The sequence below is a fragment of the Pelmatolapia mariae genome, linkage group LG5, assembly GCF_036321145.2.
Source record: "Pelmatolapia mariae isolate MD_Pm_ZW linkage group LG5, Pm_UMD_F_2, whole genome shotgun sequence".
Lineage (NCBI taxonomy): Eukaryota > Metazoa > Chordata > Actinopteri > Cichliformes > Cichlidae > Pelmatolapia > Pelmatolapia mariae.
Genome location: NC_086231.1, coordinates 25,593,821 through 25,616,600, shown reverse-complemented (window position 1 = coordinate 25,616,600; position 22,780 = coordinate 25,593,821). Strand labels below are relative to the sequence as shown.

Sequence of the window (22,780 nt, the reverse complement as noted above, 5' to 3'; positions counted from 1 at the left end):
TAGACAGTACAGACATGAATAAAAAAAAAAATAAAAAATAATAATAATAATAAAAATAAACACATTGCACTAAACTAAGAAGGTGGTGATGTGAATATTAAAACAAAACCATGCCCTCATTTTTATCCTAGAGGGGAGTGGATGTTTCGCAGTCAGTGTCTTTTGTACATTCAATAAAATCCAGTACTGCTACTAAAGAGGCCAACTTTGCTGGTGGTGCCAATTACACCAAAAAGTGGGCGATCAATACATCCTGGTAAAAATGGTAAGAGGTTTAAAAAAAAAACAAAAAAAAAAAAAAAAAAAAACACAAAACAAAACATAAAATCATTTTTTTTGCATTTACTCTACAGGAATGTTCATTATGAAAAAGTGATTAAAGAAAACCCACTTCCGTTGTCAAACAGCATAATAAACAGTCTTTCCCATTTTCCATCTCTTTTTCCATTTTATAAGTACCATTATGTTGGTTACTTTACTTCATCCCAGTTTGCGCATCTGACTATCTAATTCCCCGCTGCACATTCTACAGGCTCAGGTTTAAAAATCATATCAAAAGGTACTGGTGATGAATTAAAAAAAAATAATAATAATACATTCTCCAATATAGTGTTGTCCATACTAAAATTAGTGTTTGGTCTCCACAACTATATTTTTTTTAAAAAAGAGCTCCTAGTTGACAGTTTCACTCACCGGGTGCAGTGGGCCCCACACAGCGCTAATGGGGGTTTTCCCCAGGGAGCGGCTTTGCCTGGTGACCATGCTCCAAACACGGGGCACAGAAGCTGAATTCCTCTGTGAACTACTGCTAATACTGCTACTTGTGCTGGTACTGCTCGGGGACGTGGGCTGCTGGGAGGCGGTGTGCTGGGAACTGAGGCCAAGAGGAGGTGTGATAGATGCAGACTGGGGCGAAACTGAGGCAGCGGCTGAAACCTGGGCAGAGGCAGATGCTGGGCTTGTAACTGGGGCTTCAGAAGACATGACAGCTGAAGATGGCAGTGGGCATGCTACTGCAACTGGAGTTGAGGGGGACCTGGGACATGGCAGCTGAAGTGGTATTCCTCTGGTGGGTGGAACAACAGCTACATTTGTGGATAACTCCTGATTTGCAGAGACGGAAGATACATTTGTGACTGGCAGAAGGACTGGGGATGGCACTGAGCTCGGCACACTTGCAGGACATGTAGTGGACAATGGAGTTGCAACTGAGCTCAAGGCTGAAGCTGGTGAGGCTGGAGCAGCTACTGGTTTGTGAGGATCTTGCTGTTTTAAGACTAAGGCAGGTACTGGCATCATGGTTGGCAGATGGGCTGTAAGGAGTTGAGGCTGATCCTGCTCTATGTGGCAAACGATGAATTTATTCATATGAAGAGGTGATATCCCTGGAGCTGAGAGAAAGACTGGAGCTGGGACTGGAAGAGATGCTTCTGTGCTCGCAGGGACCGAATCCTTTCCCGAAGGCACATCTGACACTGGAACGGTCATAGCTGTCTCCATTAGATGCTGCACCCTGGAAGGATCCAAGACTTGCTGGTTGTCTTCTGGAGGAGGTGTGAGGCCTATCTCTCGGTTACAAGTGCTGCTCTGTGACTCTGCTTGTTCAGTCTCTGTGGGTTTATTCTGGCTCTTCAGCTTCATCTCGTTTTCGAGCTCTATAGCTTTCTGCGCAGCTACATCTGCAAGGAGGCGCAAAGCACTAAAGTCCGGGGGAGCGCACTGATCTGGAGGAGTTGGTGGAGGTGTGTTGAAGAGGCCATTGGTGGTGCTAGCTGCTGTATTTCTGCTGGCAAGACTTGCCAAATAAGCCCCCTGTTCTTTCACTTTCCTCAGCAGACTTTGTGTATCCAGCTTCATCAGTGCCTGGACTGACACTTCCTTACCAGGGTAACCTGCTCCTGTCAGAATAGCTGTTGCTGTGCTCCCAAGAACACCGAGGTCGAAAACAGGGGCAGAATGAATGACAGATGGGCGCTCCGGCAATGGGCTGGGAGAGGAGTGGCTTTCTGTGAAGGAGACGCCACCTCCGCTGGAGGAGTGCCCCTCATTTCTACCTACAACCTTACGAGAGATGGTGAACTTGGTGGGATCTTTGCCATCCTTGCGAAGCAGGTCAGGGAGCAGGCGGCGACGTGCGTTGATGAACCAGTTACAGATCTGTGAAAATAAATACAAAAATTGTAGATTTCAGGTATGAGAAGAACCAATATTTTCTGCTTAAAAGAAGATCACAAAGTGTCAGAAAACTGACGCAAACAGCAACGTTTCTTCACCTAAACCTGTACCCAAGCACCACTCCCTCTAGTGGTACAGCCTCTCACATGACAAGACAAGGCGTGAGAGCCCCCATACAGCTGGCAGTAATGAAGGTTTAGCTCAAATATGCTGAGCCACAGAGAAGCCAGCCAAAGGCATTCCAGTGAACTGACTACATAACAAGAAACTCTGCTGCAGCCTCATACTGATCTGCAAATGCCTTATCTAATGCAGCCTGTCTGTGCATGCCTACGTGTTGGGAGGGAAAGAGGAAACGTCTACCACTGATGCAACAAAGTAAAAAAAAGGAAGGCTGGGAAAAATGCTATTCTCTTTAGTACAATGCATACATTCCACTAACATTCAACTATTGTTTTGCTTTCACTTGTTCACAATCAGAAAGAGCAGTTAAAGCAGTAAAAGTGCTTTTAGATTTACATGCACAATCCATCAGACATCATCAGCCTAATACGCGTCACACTTGTTTGTACTAACAGACGTAGTGTCATGTCTCTGATGCAAGTTCCTCTCGCAAGTGAAGAGAATAAATCAATAAATGAAAACCTGCTCCTTACCTGCAGCACCGTGAGGTTGGTTTGGCTCGACAGACTTTGTTTCTCCTGCTCTGACGGGTAGGCGTTGAAGCGGTGCTCGTACAGCCAGCTCTTGAGAATCTGCACCGCCTCCTTGGGCAGGTTACCACGGCGACGGCGCTTCCCAGAGAGCCCCCTTCCTGACAGGTCGAGCGGGGAGCCATCATCGCTGTCCGCTGAGGTGTGCTCCTCATGCTCCGGGCAAGTATCCTCTGCGAGAGCTGAGGGAAAACAGGCAAGACGTCAGTCATTTTGACTTTTACACCCCTGGCTGACTTGGTTTGTAGGAGGTAGTCCTTATAAAGTATTCTGATTCTGACGTTACCCATCACTTATTCTGGCTCATGCATGGTGTGGTTTAGGCACAGTTCTTCAGACACCAGGTAAACAAACATTAAAGGAAGGTAACTGTTTGATCAAGCACATAGCAGTAAACAAGTACAGTTACTTTATTTTTTAATTACTACATAGTAACAAACAGATTTACAAGAGCTTTGTGATTTTGTGCTACACGTGCCTTGCAAAAAAAAGACTTTTATGGTTGGCACTGGAGGGAATCTCCCCTCAAAATGGAGCATGCCTGATCCCAGGGGTGGGCAAGTGAATGCAGTAAATGTCCTTCTGTGGGGCTGGGTGAAACCTGACCCCCGGGGGTAGCGCCTGTCCTCACAAAGACATTGTGGCCATATCAACATCACAGTAGCTAGTGGCCCAGGAATCTATTGACAATGTAAAGCACCTCGAGCCGATTCAACTGAAGGCAGCTAGAGCAGCTGACAAACCTGCATTCCTCCATTTGCCTAAAAAAATAAAAGGGCAGGAGGGAAATAAAACAGCTATTACTATTAATAAAAACATTTCAGACAGCCCGACTCTATGAATGGGATAGATGTTTCAAAAACAGCCTTAATGTGGTCAAACTGGGTTTGACAAAAAACAGGACTTCTCGCTTGACAGAGATTTGAGGCATTCCCTGCAGTGCCCCGAAGAGGCGTGACGTACGTGATACTACAACTCCACTGGCTCACGGCACGGAGCTTTTAAGATCTACAACAAAAAACTCTCCAAACTATCTTACTGACAGCAAGCAAATACAATTCAGTGCAGGGCTGGCTTAGTTCGGTTTCATTCCGATAGGCCAGCTTGTCACATCAGCATCACGCTGATCAACTTGTGTTTACAAAATGTCCTCTCTACCTTTGTAGGCATCTGCAGCTCGGGGTCGCCTTGGAAAGCCTTGAAAAAGTAACCCCTAAAAAAGTTTAATACATGGTCACGGTCTCAGGCTGCTGAGACCGTGAAAAGAAAAAAAAAATCTGATCGCCCAACTATGCACAACAGACCGCTTTGTTAGAGAAATTAGGATGCATTTCAAAAAACAAAACAAAAAACCCCACTACTTGCATAAAATAAAATATGACCAACCTGGGGGGAAAAACGGGTAAATTAGCCATGTGGAAGGCACAAAAGGAGGCGAGCAGGGACGCACAGCCTCCCCGCATGTCGCTCCGCCAGATGGACACCATGCCTGCCTCCAGAGATAACTAGCTGGCTAGCTGTCCCTCCAAATTTCAACACAAACACACGCTGCATTTGCTCGCAACAAAAAACCCCGCATACCAGCCAGAGTCAACAGCGAAAAGCCACGCAGGGGCTCGTAGGCAGACACTCCGCTGGCGAGAAACGGACACGGCAAAAGACGAGTAGCGCTCACCTCTTTTGACTGCTTTCATTCTTTGTTGATAGCTGTATGGAAAACACGCAGCTGTCCAAGTTGCTCGTTGTTACAAAGCGTGCCCGGGAGCCAAACGATGGTTGACACAGCGACACTTTCTTCCAAGGCGCCGAAGGTGCTGGTGCTCTCGTCCCGACTCCAAAAGAACTAAAAGCCGTCGCCGCTAGAGTTGTGCCGCACGGAGGTGAGGAGAAAACAAAAGTCACATTTCCACCGCACTCTTCGCTTTCTTGCAAAGATAAATGTTCGCTGTCTTCTGTCGCTCCTTCCTTTTACCTGCAGCGGTTTGCTAATCTTGACAGTCCGTCCCACCCCTTTCACAGCTGTCGGCCAATCGCGTCGCGGCGTTTATTCCTAGGCGAACATGCGCCAATCGCGGCGCGTTTTGAGGCAGAAGACGGACTCGGTGTCACAGTGAGTGACGGGAGAACCATTTCATTCAAAATACAGCGCAGTCATTGAAACATTGTTATTATCTCAACACGGTTAAAACTGGAGGGGAGCAACAAATAACCCAGTGGTTACATTGACACAAGCGGGATTTATATATAACAACGGTTTAATCCCTTCAGACCACTGTGGTTATTTTATTATCGCCTCCAGGAGATAGCTTATATCTCTGTTTGAGATATGTAAAACATAACACAAAAACATAAGCGCCTTAAGAGTTGACTGGTGAATTATTATTCATTTTGCTCGGTTTCTGTTCAAGCCCGAGAGGCTCGTTTGACAAAAAATGTGACTGTTTTGATTTCTCGACATCTGTGGGAGACTCAAACTCCTCCAGAAAATAAGCGGGAGTTTTGGTTTCTGTGAGATAGATAGCACCAACAAATCAACGTAAGATGACTGTAAAGGAAGACTATAGATCATAGTATGTTTTCAGTGTTAAAAACGATTTTTACACTTATTATTTAAAAAAACAAAAGCAAAGGAAATCACCTTTTTAAAAGAGCAAAACACTAAAATAAAGGCAGCCATGATGACGTTTTTGAGAAAGTACTGTGTGCATTTATTGAATTTTAGGTCTCTGCATTATACATTTGAACAACCTTGAAATAGTATAAATAGCTCTACAGCATTGTAAAAGATGGGGATTTTAGTCCGACTTTGTTCTTATTTACAGAAGACATTTTTAAGAAGCACGGGGGAGAAATGCAAGATTATTAGTTTCGTCTTAATATCAAACAACCCTTTTACTCAGTATTGCGCATATACTTTAAATATTACCAGAGTATAGTGACAAGAATCTAGGTAAATCTCACTTTATGAGCACATCCACTCACTCATAACTTTGTCTCAGACAGCACAACCAGTTTTACTAAACCCACAGACCTCGAATTACACACAGCCTATAAGAGTAGTTTAAAGAACAGATTTAAAGTATGTGCTTGCTTCATAAAGTATTTCTTCTAGGATTTGTACAGACACTTTTTGCTACATCACATCTCTCATGTTTAAAAGAGTATTGCCCCTGCCCTTCACCCCCTTTTCCCAGATATATTCCAAAGTCAGAGAAACAATGAAGGGATACGAAAGAGCTTTTTGTCCTCCCCCTCTCTTCAGAGTACTGCGTCGGGTTAGTTTCACTAGATTCACACTGTCTGATGGAAACACATTTAAATGTGCAAACATGTATCAAACTTGGATTCCCAAAATGAAACTTTTACCCTTTCACAGAAAAAAAAAATAGACTGCTCATCAAAGCTATGCTCTGATATGAAACTCATCATGCATTTAGTGTGATGCTAAATAAAAGCCCATTCATTATCACCCATAAAAATCAATAGTTTAGAGCAGCAATCCCCCCCACAGTGCCACTGAGTGAATCACTGATAAACCTACCCAGGGAATCCAGCTAGGTGTGCCCCAGTGATTATTTGTGTGCTAAAAAGAACAGCTTTGTTTAAATGTATGAGATGAGCTTTCTTTTGTCTCTTTAAGTACCCCACTTACATCCCCTGGTTTCCTATACATGCACACACACAGACGCACATAGACACACACACACACAGTCATCAGCAGGCTGGAAACAGTCTTGACTCTCAGTTTGAAACAGATCACAGAACAACTTTCTCTGTGTTGCTGGCCCCCTCCCCTTAGTGCGCCGGAGATGCCACATTTGTGTTTTATCTGCATTCAAGTCCTACGGTTTTGTGCAAGCAAGCAATATGTGGGGGGAAAAAATATGAAGAAAAGAAAATGATACATGAAATTATGTAACATATTACATAATTATTAGGTATTGTAAAACATGGCAGTGAGTGCATAGAGTGAAGACACTGTCATCTTGTTGTTGAGATATATATATATATATATATATATATATATATATATATATCCACTAGAAGCCGTCCTGCTTACACATAAAAGAGACATCTATGCTTATTTTAGGAAAACATTTCGTCAGACGAGTTTTTTCCAGACAGTCAGAAATTAAATCAAGCCAACCACGAAGTTTGAGTCACACTGTAGGCCTCAGATGTTAACGGCCCTATTCACCCCCAGTCAAACGGAAGGGGGTATACTGACAGCCATCACGGAGCCAACTATTGACACCTTTGTGCCATTTTTCTGGCTGAGAGACATCCCCAGCAGGCAAACACAACAGCGAAAGAATGGTGAGCAATCAAGGGTAAGAAGTGGTGCTTACTAGGTATTTCCAATTCAAATTATGTACTTCTGGTTCACAGCAGGTGAGAAACAGACACTGCAACAGCTAAGGTCAGTGGCAAGTAATTAGGAGAGGACAGTTGGAGTTTGTTTGCTTACCAACTGAGAGTGGAAGACAGGCAAATGACAGTGGTTGATCTAAGGCATGTTATGGGTGACTCGCTGGTTCGGTATGCTACTCGCAGTGTAAAAATCTAAAGTGAGGGGATATGTGCAATCAAAGCGATGTGTCCCCTTCATGCAAATTATGCAATGCCAGCTATGTAATTTCACTGTAAACACATGGCAGAGACATCATATGTTTTCTTGAGTGAAAAAAAAAAAGAAAAATCAGCCCCTGCTGCTGCAGACTTCAGAAACGATGCTTTTCAAAATGCAAACTCCTAAGTTCATGAACCAAACGGAGAGGTTTGATCCACAAGTGATGGCCGGTTCTGCTGTCAAACACGGACTTATCAAAATCTTTAAATCTATATGTTGCTATGGCTACAGTGCACTTAATCTATTTTCACAGTCGACTGTTGAGTTCCTTGAAGCTGACATTTAAATACACAAGATGAATTTAAAACAGTGAATTCATCTTTGGCTTACGCAGTCTTCAGTGGAAAGAAAAAAAAAGCAACTGAATAAATGATGAAAACACAATCACTAATGTATGTAATGCTTTAATAAGAAAGTCTTCTTTGAATAAAAATAAGTGCAGGTATTTTGGGTGCTCCTCTAATGGGGAGGGGGGGGGGATAATGTAACAATGAACTTTGATTTCGTTATTTTGTTGAGTGATGGGAAGCAAAATAAAATCAAAAAACACTTCTTGAAACAAAACCTGCACACTGTGCCTGCTGCATGAAGCCTAAATAAGGTTAATAAAAGCACTTAAAGAAGTCAAATATTTATGTATCTGCAGTTACAGCACAAACAGAAAATGCTAAGGGAGTGGAAAAGAGAAGGCAAAAGACACCAGGAGGAGTGAAAGATTTTGTCCCAACAAAAGGAATAAATATTCGGTATATAGTTCCCCATGTCATTCTGTCAGGTAAACATTACCCCTCAAAAGTTTGAAGTAATTTTGCAAAACTCCCACTTCACATCTGTGAAAACATGTATAAGACTAAAAAAAATGACCAATCAAAATATACCCAAACTTGAGCTGGTACACTGGACTTCTCAGACAAGTCTGAAATTAATCAGACATATAACATTCAAGCACAAAAACTAATTTGTGAATGCAAGCAAATAACAGTAATTTGGGATCTTCATAAAAAAAAAAATCTCTTTTGCAAAACAACAACTTTGATAATTCATGGTTACCAAAAATAATTATATTTAGAATTAAACACATCATTTTTATTAAAGAGCGTGTGCATGCCGGTGGATTAACCATTACACAAAAAAAAGATTTTTGTAATTGCCAATACTGTTAATTTAGGGCTGCTGCAGGATAAACCTTACGCTGCGTATAAAGGTTTACAAAAATGTTGCAAATTAAAATGTATTAATCAATCATTACTGGAATCTATATCAAGGGATCAATCCTGTGCTCCAGTGGCAGATTACATCAGCAAGTGCAAGTTAGCTACCTAGCTTCTATCTATGTATGACAGCTATCTCGATAAAGTGTTGTGGCTCACACACAGTTCAGAAAGAAAGAGTGCACCAGCAAAGATGTTCCCTGTCAAAGATTCTGGTAACTTATTGATAATAATATAATTATAACCCTCATTGTGTTTCTGGTAATTATCTCCTATATTATATCAGATTAATGACATTTTATTTAGCTTGCGTTTTTCCACATTTGTGAAAAACGTTTCTCAGATATATTCCACATCTTTAAATTATACAGAAAAATATCAGTTATAGTGCTGCTAGCCTGACAACATGACTATAAATAGATTATTTTTTTCACTGATTTTGCTGAGAGCTGCATGTTTCACTTGGGGAGAAAAAAAAAGTGACATTCTGGGTTTTTAGATGCAGAGTGCTGACTCGTGCTTCTCAGACAGACTGCTCTAACTTGTTAACACGAGAAGCAAACATGGTACTGGTAATGCAAGCAGTGTGCTCCTGACCTATTTGATAATGTTATGAAAACTGTATCGCGGATTAAAAATATTGGATAGTTAAGAGCCTGATACATCAGCCTTTATGGGTTTTAGTGTAGTCTCAAAATTCTCTTAAAAAAGGGAACTACCTATTATATGCCTGAAAAGTTAAACAGTGTGTACTGTTCTTTTCACAGACCAACATGATTTGGCTCTTATGGGAACCATTTAATAAATCTGCCAATAGAAGACTAGAAACTCTGATTTACATCTCCTAGCGCAATGATCTACAGGGTTTTATCTCATTCTTTCTGTTCTCTTTAGAGCTGGTTTGCACTTCTCTGAGCTAGAAGTAGTAAAAAAAAAAAACAAACAAACATTGTATGAATCAATAAATGTTTTTATAAAGTGACAATATCTGGACCTGCTTCAGCTATTTCCAATTACCTTTTATTTTGACTGTTTGTTTTTCAGTTATTTTCCAGGGGTGATTCTCTTATTTCAATTTAGTTTCTATTCTTTGAAAATGTTTCGTTTTAGTGTTCATTTTAATTCATATTATATGGACTGTATATGTCAAAGGGAAGATTTAGGAAAATCAGTCCAGGTATTACAATAAAATCACATAACTTTTTGAAAGCAGCTGGTTCACAGTGTCCAGAGATCCTGAGTTTCAAACACATCAAAGCCTCTTCAGGCAAGCTGTAATACAATTTTGACATAACTAACAGATAGTAACTAAGGATATCTCCTTTATATATTTATTTGTATATTTATTGGTGTTCCAAGTTCACAAAATTGTTTCAGTTATAGTTTTAAATTCCCCCCAGTTTTTTTTAAACTTTAGTTATCTAAAATGTCTTTTTAAACATCTAATCTTAGTTTTTAGGGTAGTTTTTGTTAACTATAGTAACCTTGAATGACACAGTGAGAGAAACAACATTGAATGTAATGGCATGTAATGTAATGGCTTCTGTTAATGGCACAAGTTTTGTCAGCTATGTTAACATAACTGAAAAAGGTTTCCTAATAATTATTCTTTTAATATGACAAACTGGTATTAGGGATCATGCCATTAGAACACAGGAGTGAAGGTATGTAAGCCTGAAATTTTAATTAATTGCTGCCAATTATAACATTTCTGCTGGTCAGTGCTACATTAGCCTAAAACAAGTGAGCGGTAGTGCGTATCCTAAAATGTCCTCAAGCTTTGCCTGATTATTGGGATGCGTTCTCATTCAAAATCCATTCAGACACTAAACCTAAAGTTTGTTAAAAAACATCTTTGACACAGTCCACTCTGTAGGACATACGCAAGAGGTAACTGCTAACTATACAAATACCCCTTTAAACCTGACTTTCAGTTTCATCACACCAAAACTATTCGTAATAACCTGATCTAAACTGATTTTTATATAACTCAAATGATGAAGAAAGTAAACAAACAAATAAATAGGAGGAAGACACACAGAGGTGAGTTTGTGGTATGTGTGCAGTGTCTGTGATGGCCACAAGGCGGTGTTGTGCAAAAGCTACAAGATGGCCAATGGTCTGGGAAGAGAGCAGGACGATGGAAGACAGAAAAGCATTAACGCTTGCCTTCTGTCTGCTTAAAATATCTTATAGCCGAGATACAGGAACATTTAAAACAGTCTTCATATAGATTCTTTAGGATATAATTGTCATTATAACAATACCTTCATTAACAATTTTTTATGATGATATCAAGAACAGTAACAAGAAAAGATAAAGTTCATCAGCTGAGGTTTTCAATGGCAAGACTCAAATGAGGAGTCTCCTGCTTCAAAGTCCGTTGGGTCCGAGAAATATTCAATGACTTGTTTGCTCATTTGAAGTCACCAGGACCAGCCTATTATTGTATGAATGTGTCAAAACCCTCCAAACCCAGGAATTTCCCACTCTTTTCCCTCCACCCGTACCCATCTTCACTGAGATGGCTCATTTACATTGCAAAAGCTTCCTCTCCTTTCTCCAGGTGTTTCACTGACACTTATCTGTCCTTTGTTCCAACCCAACGGCCCTCTCTCACAGTTTCTTTCAGAGACGAGTCTGGGCCTCAGGGACGTAAATTTCGATGCTGTCTGCGCTCTCTGTGGCCGAGTTCTGGCGAAACGAGGCAGCCTTCTTAGCAGCCAGCAGACGCTTGCGAGCCTCTTGTCGCTGTTTCTCTGCCGAGCTCAAGGAAGAGTTGGATGAAGAGTCGGCACTCTTCTCGCGGCCCAGCGGTGGTCGTACCTTACCAGGCTTCTTTGACGCCGCCTTCTCCTCGTCCTGTCGTGTTGGGAGTGACAGAAAGTGACAGAGAGGGAAGAGTAATGTGTGAAAAGAGGAGATAAGGGGGGGAAAAAGACAGATATCATCCAGTGAGAAAATGTAATCAAGAAACATCAAGGTCCTTTATCAGTTTAGACAGGTTCAGCAGACAGGACTTTGACGAGACATTACAACAGGGCTAATTATCTTCAATTAAGATTGAAATAACAGTGATTTTACATGATAAGCAGAGACACTGACAGTACAGACAACTGAAAAACAGACACTGAGAAAAAAAGACTAAACAGTCATTTGAATATTAATTTTCAAAGACATGAAATGGTAACATGAACTGATGGGGAGTTTACATTAAGTTTAAATTATAAGGCTCACAAGACACACTTGATGCACGTATACTGACAAGCAACAGAAGCAAAAGCACCTCAGCGACAGGTAAAACACAGGCACAGAGACACATGTACACACAGTTACTTATTAAAAATCAACAAAGGACACACAAGCACACAGACTTTTAAATAACAAAAGCCAGAATTCTTTCACATGAACCAGTGCATCTCAGCCATGCTTCGCTGCAACACACAGATCAGAAAAATGACACATGCATGCTCAAAGTAGGGCTTCATACATAAACACACAAGCGTCAGCCCTCTTTGAGATGTTTTAATTTTTCCATGCATGCCTACAGGGATCACTCTGGCCCCTTTGGACAGGGAGGCCTTGTAAGAGTTCATCCCACGAAGGGGATGCGGGGTAAAAGAAGAGTGGGAGCAATGGTAGTGGTGGTGGGAGGAGAGAGGCCGGTTTCGGCGGCTTTCCTACCCCAGCCAGGGCACTGGGCAGCAGGGGTGGGAAGTACCTTCCGCTCAGAATTTGACTGGGCAGCTGCAGATGTCACGGGCTGCCAGTCATTGGACTTGAGATGGTAAAGCTCATCAAATTTGAGGCTGATGTCTTCAATGGATAGCTGAAGGAGGTCCCAAAAACCAGCCAGGTCCTGGGCTGTAGGGCGTGGGTTGGCATTTGTATTCTAACCAGAAGAGAGATGAAAATGATTGAAGAGTAAGAATACAATAAATGTAATCTATATAACACTGTAATAAATATTAAAGAAAAGAATCATAAGATATAAAAGCTGACTGCAGTAAAATTTAAGTGTTAAGTGTTACGCCGCTGATGAAACCTTGTTAAAAATAAAAAAAAGCTTCTTTTTTAAAAATTTTTTATTACTACTCTTAAGCCCAAACATGTTAACTTTTTTTTGGAGTTTGTAGTTTTTGTCCAGAATGTGAATCAAACTCATTCTGGTTATGGGTTAGTTTGTTTTCCTGCTATCACGGTGTAGCCTTTAAAGCGCCAAAAAAGAAGCCATGGATTCTGACAAATTTGCCTGTTTTCAGCCTTTTCAGTGTACCAGAGAAGTCTTGTCCAGGAATATGATGCATGTGTGAAAATGGAAAACAAATTTTATGTGAAAAAATAAATAAATAAAAATAAAATTAACCACTGAAAATGTAAAAGTTGGCTAACTCTATTTGAAATGATCTTGGCAAGTAAAAGGGTGGTATCTATGTCCATGATGTGCTATCAGCTTGGTGGAATGGTTTCTTTACATCACACCCAGTCTGTCACTGGAACCTCAGAACCTCAGTGTATTGTAGTTTCACCACAGCTGGAACCACCACTGTCCATGGAAGCCTTCAGCTGTTTGACTAGAAAGTAGACAGCACTGACTCTAGGTTTGGTTTTAAAATGAGCACAAAGCTTATTTGGTTGTTCCTTTTTCTTTTCTTTTAACTATAACAGACCCGTCCCCTTCTTTTGGCTTTAAACCAACCTCCTTTGAGGCTTGTAAGAACTGCTGCTAATATGTGTTTAGCTGAATTACAACAATGCTATTTACAATTTAGATTGGGAGTTATTTATAGACAATGCAGATTCAAAGATCATCAGCTCAAACAACCATATGCAAGTTATTCAAATGTGTCACCAATTTGACAAGGTCTGGAAGAAGACCCAAACCGGCACCCTCAGATAACAGGAAATGGGTTAGGATGTTGAGGAACAAACCAAGCGCCTCCATTATTTTATAATGCAAATGTGTGCCTGTTGTGTGTGTATTGTTCTGCTGATTAAGCCGCTGCCTCTCTTGGCCAACACACGATCACAGAAGGTATTTTAGTTTGAGTTTTATCTTCTTATTAAATTTAAAAAAAGAAAAAGAAGAAAAATATCAATGGAGAAGGACAAAAGCTGCATAATAGCACTGCCTACTTTGAGAGTTATGGCACAGAAAAGCTGTTGTTTTCATATTTAGCACTAGAGGGAGCTACATCACAGCTTAACTCTTTTTGTTGAGCTAGAGGGACTACTGTTGCAGCACGGTTTGGTTTTAGTCATTTCAATAACATCATACATTTCCAACTCCCACGTTGATAAATTCAGTACTTTGATCTAGAAAGCAACCACTCAGCATCTAGTGTCAAATCAAACTGTTCCCTCTATGTTTATTCTGCTGATTAAACCTGCAGATACTGCCCGATATGAAGTAAAGGCTGCTCTGAGATCTTTTACTCTCACACAGCCACTGTTTGTAATGCTTGGGGAAGGCTGGCTTTTAGATTGTGCCTTCTTTTTCTGTGCACTACATTTATGCAGCTTTATATCACTGCTGTGATCTATATTCATATATTTTAGATAAACCGCGTAGTCACTCTTTATTTCCTACTTTGCAGCATTTGTTGTAAAGTCTGCGGAATATAGCCATTTTCACTAAAACACTTGAGATGAAGGGCTTATTTCTTTATTTTAAGCTCCTTTTCTTTTGTGTGGGTTGATCCCAATGACTTGTTGTGTGTAGGCCTAATATTGCTGTATATCAGATTAGTTGTCATATGTGTGAAAGCTTTTGTAATCACCAAAGCAAGCAGCTCTTGCTGTGTACACACACACACAAAAGAAAATTCCCAAATTGGTAACGGGTACAAGAAACTAGCTGGGACTTTCAGTCTCGTGAGCGAGCCTGCAAAGTGGAATCATCACAGAAAGGCGATATACACACCAAGTTTTGTTCACACAGTCCCCGGAACTGCTGAAACTTCTGAGACATTAGGAGTTGGGCACTTCCTACTGCACTGCGAATCTTCCCCAGCACTACAGTGAGAGAAAGAAAAGAAATTTAACAATCATTGAAGATTTTCTCTTTTCTTTCTTTCTACCTCCTAAAGTAGAGACAGAAATCATAGTGGTACTTTACACACTGACCTGCATACAGTTGGTCTCACTAGGTAAAGACTTGCTGGTTTTTTTCCTTGGTGCAGAACATTATCATACAAAGCAAAACTTTAGGGTCTAGACGTAGGTGTAGGAAACAGTGAATCTAACAGACTCCACAGGATGTCATGAAGGGGATTACAGTGTATTGGACATTGTGATCCTATTTAAAGGAATGTAAGCCTATATAGATACCCCAGCCTTCTGTCTGTCACTTGTCACTATGCTAGTCTTTTGCTTTGTCAAAATCAGGACAAACATCTGTCCTGACAAAACTGCAGCTTCTATTCAATCACTGCATTTCAAATTTATTATACTATTTATGATTATAGTGTTATGTCGCCTGGGTCTGGAAAACAGCTCGATATCAGATTTAATCCTGAATATTTTACTGTAAAAATCCCATTTACACACACACACACACACACACACACACGCACACCTGAGTACATGCAGTCAAATATAGGAAAGGGGCTTGTCTGAATATTGACCACCCACAGCCCTGCTTGTGTGTACTGTGTGTATTTGCTCTATGCCACAGGCTGATGTGGAGGCATTAATCTAATCTGGGGGTTTAATCAGGTCCAGACTAGATTTGTGTAATTCTGGAGATTAGAGGCCCGTTTGTGTGCGGTAACCCCAGGTATTACCGCCTCATCCCTGCCATGCTGTGCAACTCTGATAAGAGTGAGAAGAAGCCTTGAGGCAAGACCCTATAAACTGAGCTCCACACCAAGTGCCGGAGCGAGACAACAACAGACGTCTGGAAGAATTCGGCTTGAGCTGAAGCGCTTCGGTAGTGATTTGACATTTAGCCTTGGTGTGCTCTTTCTGGAACTTTCTGGTTTAAGTTATGGCTATGTCAACAATAGATAGAAAGTTTCAAATCTTAAATGGAAAAAAAGTGTTTTAATTGTGTGATTGTATCTCTAGCTTATAATGAAAAACATCCCTATGCAGTAACACATATGCAACCACTTTATCTGCAAAAAAACTATAAAGAACAAACATGTTTTACTTAATTTTTTTTTATGTATGAAAAAGCTACTCCTGATCACAGTTAGCAACTTAGCCTGCTATGAAAGCCCTAATCACCTCTGCACCACGGTCTGCTGAGCTGTAAAGTGGACTCAACTACATGTGCTGCAGACTCTGCTTACTCCTGCTGACTCTTGTAAATACTAGAGTAAGAGCGCATCCTACTGGACAAACTATGTCATAACACAGTTATTTTTCAGATAAGAGGTGAAATGTCTTTAATAAACTCAAAAAAGTCAAGTTTTTTCTTTTCAAGCTCTTTCTAAGCTCCTTAAATAACCATGACCAGGACGAGAACCTACACAGACATATGCCAAGACACAATTACATGTTTATTTCTGAGAAATCTTGCTTTTCTTCCTGTAATTTTGCCACTGTGGTACACAACAATACCCAGGAGTCATAGGCTCTGCTGTGAATTTAACACTCTCTGTTCCAGACAATAACAAAATGTGTCACCACAACCAAAACCATATCCGAAACAACACAACGTAAACTGATTTATGCTTTTCCTATTCTGCAACCTTCTCCAGCTGGCAGAGGCACTTAAACAATGAGAAAACTGTGTTATAGTGAGCACACTGCCATCCTTACCCTCTTCTGAGAGCTGGTTATCTTTGGTTTCCTGTTCCATCTGCTGGCACCAGCCTTCCATGCGTCCCGTCTCGGCCTGCAGCAGCTTCAAGAACCACTGGCCGTCCCTCCGACACAGCGTTCCCCCTCCTCCGCTCTGAGGGACACTGCTGTTATTCCCGCTGTCCAGCCAGGGGTCTGGCGGTGGGAGAGAAGAGGGGTCCAACGCTGGGTCCAGACTTTCCGAGAAAGAGGAAGAGCTGCTTCTTGTGGTGGAGCGGTTGAGAATCTGCCTGGGAGGTGGAGGTGAAGAGGTGTCACCGGTGGGGTCGGTGCTGTCTAAAGAGTCTCGTCCAGGAGGGGAGCTCATGGACTGACTGGCACAATTGACCATGACTTTCTTCTCAGTGGGTCTGGCATTAATTACATGGGAGATGATAGAGATGTCCTGCGTGTCTGAGTCTGTTTCGTGTTTTGAGGCCATGCTGCTGGAGTGACTGAGCCTGAAAAAAAGTATTTGACACTGTGATAAATTTGCTTTTTTTCATAATTAGAAGAACATTGTGACATTTTATGTGCACAACATTAACAAAGAAAACCTGTTTACTCCTTACTGGAACAAACAGGTCTTTCTTAGTTTAAACAGTGAGCCAATTCCACTGGTCAACGTAGACATTATAAATACAGAGTATCTAATGGAGTCTGGGCCTTGCATACATTATGATGCACTCAGACCGGCATCAAATGATTTGTGAGGATTGGAACTCTAGCTTCTTGTTTTTCTAAGGCTGATTAGATATGATGGATGCAATGACTGAGCATTACTGTTATCAGTCAGAAAATGAACATAAGGAGGTTTGCATTCAGTCAAATAATGAAACATTATAAAGAAGAGGGAGAAAAAAACCCCTGAAGAATGACAGTATTATTGCACCAAAACTGACATAACAGAGTCACATAGCACAATACCAGCAAAATACAAACAAGTCACAGAAATCACTGCACCAAACAAATGAATCTTAACCACACATTAAACAGAGACATATTTAAAGTTTCCCGCGGTGCGTAGCCAAAACTAGCTGCCAGAGACAGACGTGCATTTGCCCTGTTCTCTGTTATCTTGATTATATTCAAGCACTTTGCAAAAGACTGTATAGAGACAAGAAAGCAGACAGTCACTTACTACATAAGATACCTGATTGTATACACGTCTAATAAATGCGTAAAACACTCAATCTGCACTTTCCAGACTGTCTGCAGCACTTGAATATAATCTGTAGAAACAGTGTGAGTCATCACCCTGTGGCAAGTTTAAATTGTGAGCACATTTCACATTTAACTGCATTATGCATGTTCACAGTGTAACACTTCAAGACTATTTTCACATTTACTTGCTACAAGTTGAGTTCAAAACACAGACTTTAGCAAACTAAGATAATTTTGGTCTGCTGCACAACTATCACTCACAGAAAGTAATGAATGAGGAGCCTTACAACCAGCAGTTAAACTTTTCAATTAAGATAAAAAATAGCTTCATATTTGACAATTTGAATTCAATGTAGGAGGCTTTTAAGAATTTCTAGGCAAGTAATTAATTTTTCCCCCCATTACATTACACATGATTAATATTTTTGTTTATTTGAACATGCCCGGAGGGGATCTTTGAGTAGTTAATATTCATTATAGGACTATGGTTCAACGTTGAAAACACAACACACAAAGACAATGAGGGTGTTTTAACATCTACAAAGCTCCTGGAAAGGGAAAGAACAGTCAGAGGAGTATGTGTGGCTATAATATAAATTCCTCACGTTGTTAAAAGGACAGGAAGAGGACTTACTGCCACCCGTCCTCCACCTGTACTCCAATTGATTGAAATCTGGTCAGGGGAGGAGTCTCTTCTCGTGCAACTTCCTGAATACAGTCCACCTGAAAAGTAAGGAACAATGACACAAACAAAAATATAGTCAAAGGCTTTGTCAAAACTACGATCACGAATCAATTAATATGGCACCGAGCAATGGCTACTAGCTGGCATTCCAGAGTGACAAAACAAAACATGAGTGGAAAAACTGAAAAGAAAAAAAAAAACTGTATAATTTATGCTTGGTTTCAATACAATGCCGAAACCAAAGGTTGTTCTAAATGAGTCATTGAGAGCCGGATCTGGAAAATGGATAAAATATTTCCGCTTCAGAACAAAGTGAGAAGAGGGTGAAGCAAAAATATGTGGTTTGGCTTCAATACCACAGAAAAAAAAATGCTCTTGCCAGGTGTAATGAGAGAGCGAGAGTCACAGTAATGAGACCTTTAACTTCCAGGCATACTTTTAGGTTTGATGGGAAACACTTAGACAGAGATCATGAACAAAATTAGCTTTTTCCTGGATTCAAGCTCAACAGGCAAAACGAGTTACACTTCAGTCAACGCTGTGACTATTGGCACCGCTCTGTGTTAGATGTGTAGTTAACGTCTGATTTCTACACAACTGTGCAACAGTGGTACAGCCACCCCTGTCCTACCTGTATGCCAATGGAGGAAAGTTTCCGCCTGGGCACCGGGGCTACTAGGGGCTCCTCTGCTGCAAGATTTCCTTTATTAAATCCCGATTTTAGGGGTTCGTGCTGGACTACAGAGTCACTTGTCTCAGTGGAAGCATTTGCAGTGGCGGGGGCAATTGGTTCTCTCGGGGTAGCAATAGGAGTGGGGATGATGTGCGGAGGGCGGGGAATGCCCCGGGCCAGGCTGTTGGCACGGGTGCTGTCAAGGCTGTCAGAAGAATTGCTTTGAGCGTGGCTAGATTGGCTGTTGACCTCTGACCTCCTGTCCTGCTGGTCCAAGTAGTTGTCCTGGGCCGATTCTGTGCTGCTCTGCACGGTCACTGAGATGTAGGGCTTGGAGGTTGTACGGGGTGGCACTGGTGGAGGAGCTGCTTTCTTACAGGTGGTTATGCATGTGGAGACTGAAGGAGAAAAGAGCAGAGAGGCAGAAATTAGAAGAGAAGGATTATAAATAAGAGTTTCAGTGAACTGGCCAGTGACTTCTAGGGATTGTGAACACAAAACAAGGAGGAATCAATGATAATAAAATGCGCAAGTAGAACTGCAAACAGCTTAATGCATTACCCATTTGTTTATCAGGGTCGTTCTAAGAACTCGCTAACCACTTTTCTCAACATGTCCAAAGCAAAACTCTTCAGCTGCAGATAAACACACAGAGACACTGTTGCATGAAAGCTGGAGCTCCAGCAGAACTGGGGAAGCATCCCATAAAGTGGAAAATCTAATCAGGCAGAAAATTGAACAAACTTATCATCCCATAATGGTTGCTAAATTAAATCACACACACCCGTGTGCTTCAAAGACTCAATCACAAGACAGGTGATGAAATCAGTAAACCAATTTCTGGCCACTTGACACTCAAAGGCAAATATGGTAGAACAGCTGAGGGAGATAGATTTATCTGCAGTGCTCACCAATGACAGTCCAAAAATGCCCTCCACTCATAAAAGATAACGCAGAGAGAATGTATACACAAAGGAGGGAGAAAAACCACTCAAATAAAATCTGTATAGTAAGAGATAACATGCAATTAACACTTTTATAACACCTTTACAAGTAAAATATTCTCTCTTTCCACCTCCTTTAATAGTGCATTTATGCTTGTTGTTACAGCATGTTGAGTAATAAATGTCAATTTGGCAAGACACACAAAAAAGCAAGCAGCTGGGATTTTCAAACATGGAATACATAAGCTTTTTGCAGTGACTCCGACACAGGTCACTTTTAATGTTCTGTCAGATACATCAGTGACAGTGGTGGAGAGCACCATTGCACTTGTGAGAAAATACTTTTTGCACCTATAATAATGAAAACTGTAAGCATTAACTCATTAAGTGTAACTATACATGTTAATATCTATCTCAGTAACTAAATCAATATAAGCGTGTGTGTGCTGCATGTGATGCACCAGCTCCCTCCGCACCTCACACTCTGACTGAGCGAGTTAGATTGCCGTGGCGAAAAGTAACCAGAGTGCCCAGTCAGATGCTCATCTAGCCCGACGCGTTCAGATGCCATCAGATCAATGGAAAGAAGCGCTCATCTGAAAGGGGCTCGCGTCTGTATGCTTTGACATGTTCAATGCTGCACCAACAAAACAAATATGCTAGCTGTGTGTTAATACTCCACCGCGTTGCAATGCTCCAGTTTCATGGTCACATGGCAGCGTACCATATACAGGGGTTAAAATTCTGAAGCCAAGCTCCTTATACTGGTAACAGTTTGTGTTAGTTTACATGAAATCCACACAACATGAGACCATCACGCAATATAAAAAGCAGATTTTCCAGCTCATACCAACGTCTGCCCTCTGCCTATTAGACCACAATGATTCAATGCTAGCATGGCTATTCATTCAGTTTTCTTTATAGCTTTCATTTCCCTCTGATCTATATTAGTAAAATTGGAAGAAAGATTTGTGATATAAATCTTTTTAAGAATAGAACATTTGGCCATTCTAGAGCTGCGTATTATCCAGTCATCAATCACAAGCTATATAGATGTTCAGTTCAAGGCTACAGATTCCCATTAAGATCATGTAAACACACTCACAGGCTTCTATAGTTAGTCTAAACACAAGGACTCTGTAGAAGAGACCACTATTCCCCTCATGCTACACACACAGTAACGGCAGAGTGCGATGGAGTACCACTAAAAATGTCTAATCTAAACAGGGAATGTTACTGTAACACTGTAAACCCTTTGGTTGCTGTATAATCCCTCAAATAGATGATTTATTTGACATCACATGAGGAAAAAAAGAGGAATGAGTAAAAAAACCATGGAAGAGAGTTAGCACCGAGAAGAGCCCAACCCTTTGAAGCCGAGAGAAGAAACTGACCTTTTAAAGCCTGAACCATGAAATAATTGCTAGAAAAATCTAATTTTTTGAAATGAGACTGTTAACTTTATTTTACTTTCTGATAAAATAAAGTAAAATCAAGTAAATATTTGCATATGAGTTTTAATTGGTATCAGATTTGTTACATCATTAAAAATGCATTGTGCCTTTTATTTTGTTTTTTCAGATGGGGGGGGGGGGGGGGGGGAAGCACACTGATGATGTAAAAATCTCAAAAAGTCACAAAAACTCATGCATCAAATATAATATATAACGCCTTAACATAAATTTAAACTTGAACTATTTAACATTATAGTCAGGTTTAGCTTCACTACCACTCAAAGTGTAAAACGTGGCACAACAGCAGGACATGATCACAGATTCCTATAGTCACGTGCTAAATTTTACATTTTAGATTAGAAGAAACAACACAACAGCTTCTGCTGAACTCCATTCAACATTGTTTACGCTTCATCAGGTTTCACTGAAAGCTGCGGTCAAAATCCCAAGAAGGGTTTTTAAAAAGCCCTGCAGCAAACATGTGAGCTGCTCTGAATCACTAACAAAAGGGTCATTTGTTCACCATAATCTGCTCCTTATCTTTACCTCCCAACACACACATACACACACACTCATAGCTCATCTGACCTCGTACATATTATTGAGTCAGTTTAATCTGATAAAGTGCGAGTCAATTTTGTCAATTTGCTGTCAGTTACCAGCCTGAAGTACTGGACCGTCACTAGATCTAAGGTCCTTCTGGCAGTCCAAGATGTATGAATACAGGGAGTTCTTTTTCCAATCTGAAAAAAGTGCTGTTACTTTATTTACTAGCACAAAAAAAGTCTGTATGGAATAATTCAGGACTTTGAAGATAAACGTCTGGAAAAATCGAAAATACAATACTTCCTACTGACAGACTAATACCTGTTAACAGCCAAGAAGCCTCGCTTGTGACTGATGCCCTTTGTCCCCGCTGTGACACTAAACAGCGATGCACTCAAGATCACATTCCAGAGAAGCCTGAACAATGACAGAGTTAATAAACAGTGGAGATGATACCCAGTCCACACCTAAACTGGCCCACCTCCAGACATAGAACGTGTCTTCTTCCTTTCACAGAGAGGAGTGCGAACATGCACACCCTTTTACACACCCTTTCCTAATAGGAAACATAAACTGACAATAAAGGATCCACTGGTGTTGCCAATATGGCGAAAGCCTGAGTAGTCATAACGGTCAGTATCGAGAACGCGATTATTCAGCACAATTATTTGCTGACTTTTGCATAATCAGGCATTTGTAGAGCTTAACAAATATCAGATTTGTGTTTCCTCATCAGCCTTAAAAACTTGTAACGGTTCTTCTTGTTGACCTGATGCATCGATAGTTGATGCATTGAA

The 22,780-nt window shown here is 40.9% G+C and overlaps 2 protein-coding genes across 8 annotated transcripts in view; both read right to left on the bottom strand.

Moving 5' to 3' along the window:
• Positions 1-672: 672 nt before the first annotated feature.
• On the bottom strand, positions 673-4,653 carry LOC134628227 (helicase SRCAP). The gene is made up of 4 exons (XM_063474998.1): positions 4,564-4,653; positions 2,832-3,070; positions 2,067-2,157; positions 673-2,024 (listed from the first exon to the last, which is right to left on the bottom strand). Exons 1-4 carry the CDS (start codon positions 4,580-4,582, stop codon positions 673-675), a joined length of 1,701 nt encoding a protein of 566 aa, XP_063331068.1. The 5' UTR covers positions 4,583-4,653.
• A 2,251-nt stretch (positions 4,654-6,904) lies between these two features.
• The window catches only part of dlgap4b (discs, large (Drosophila) homolog-associated protein 4b), a 113,784-nt gene continuing 97,908 nt past the window's right edge, over positions 6,905-22,780 (bottom strand). For 6 of the 7 annotated variants that reach the window (XM_063474463.1, XM_063474468.1, XM_063474464.1 and 3 more), the window contains 6 exons: positions 18,998-19,437; positions 18,316-18,404; positions 16,497-16,978; positions 14,653-14,744; positions 12,451-12,621; positions 6,905-11,591 (listed from right to left, as the gene is read on the bottom strand). In XM_063474463.1, coding sequence (XP_063330533.1) covers positions 11,358-11,591; positions 12,451-12,621; positions 14,653-14,744; positions 16,497-16,978; positions 18,316-18,404; positions 18,998-19,437 — 1,508 coding nt within the window. In that variant the 3' untranslated portion in view covers positions 6,905-11,357. Of the gene's footprint in view, positions 11,592-12,413; positions 12,622-14,652; positions 14,745-16,496; positions 16,979-18,315; positions 18,405-18,997; positions 19,438-22,780 lie in introns of all 7 variants that reach the window. The other variant, XM_063474469.1, reaches the window with a different exon arrangement.

Coding starts and splice junctions, on each gene's coding strand:
- LOC134628227 (XM_063474998.1), bottom strand. Junction 2,158..2,831: donor CCAACCTCACGGTGCTGCAG/GTAAGGAGCAGG, acceptor TTATTTTCACAG/ATCTGTAACTGGTTCATCAA. Junction 2,025..2,066: donor CACCAAGTTCACCATCTCTC/GTAAGGTTGTAG, acceptor CCTCCAGCGGAG/GTGGCGTCTCCTTCACAGAA.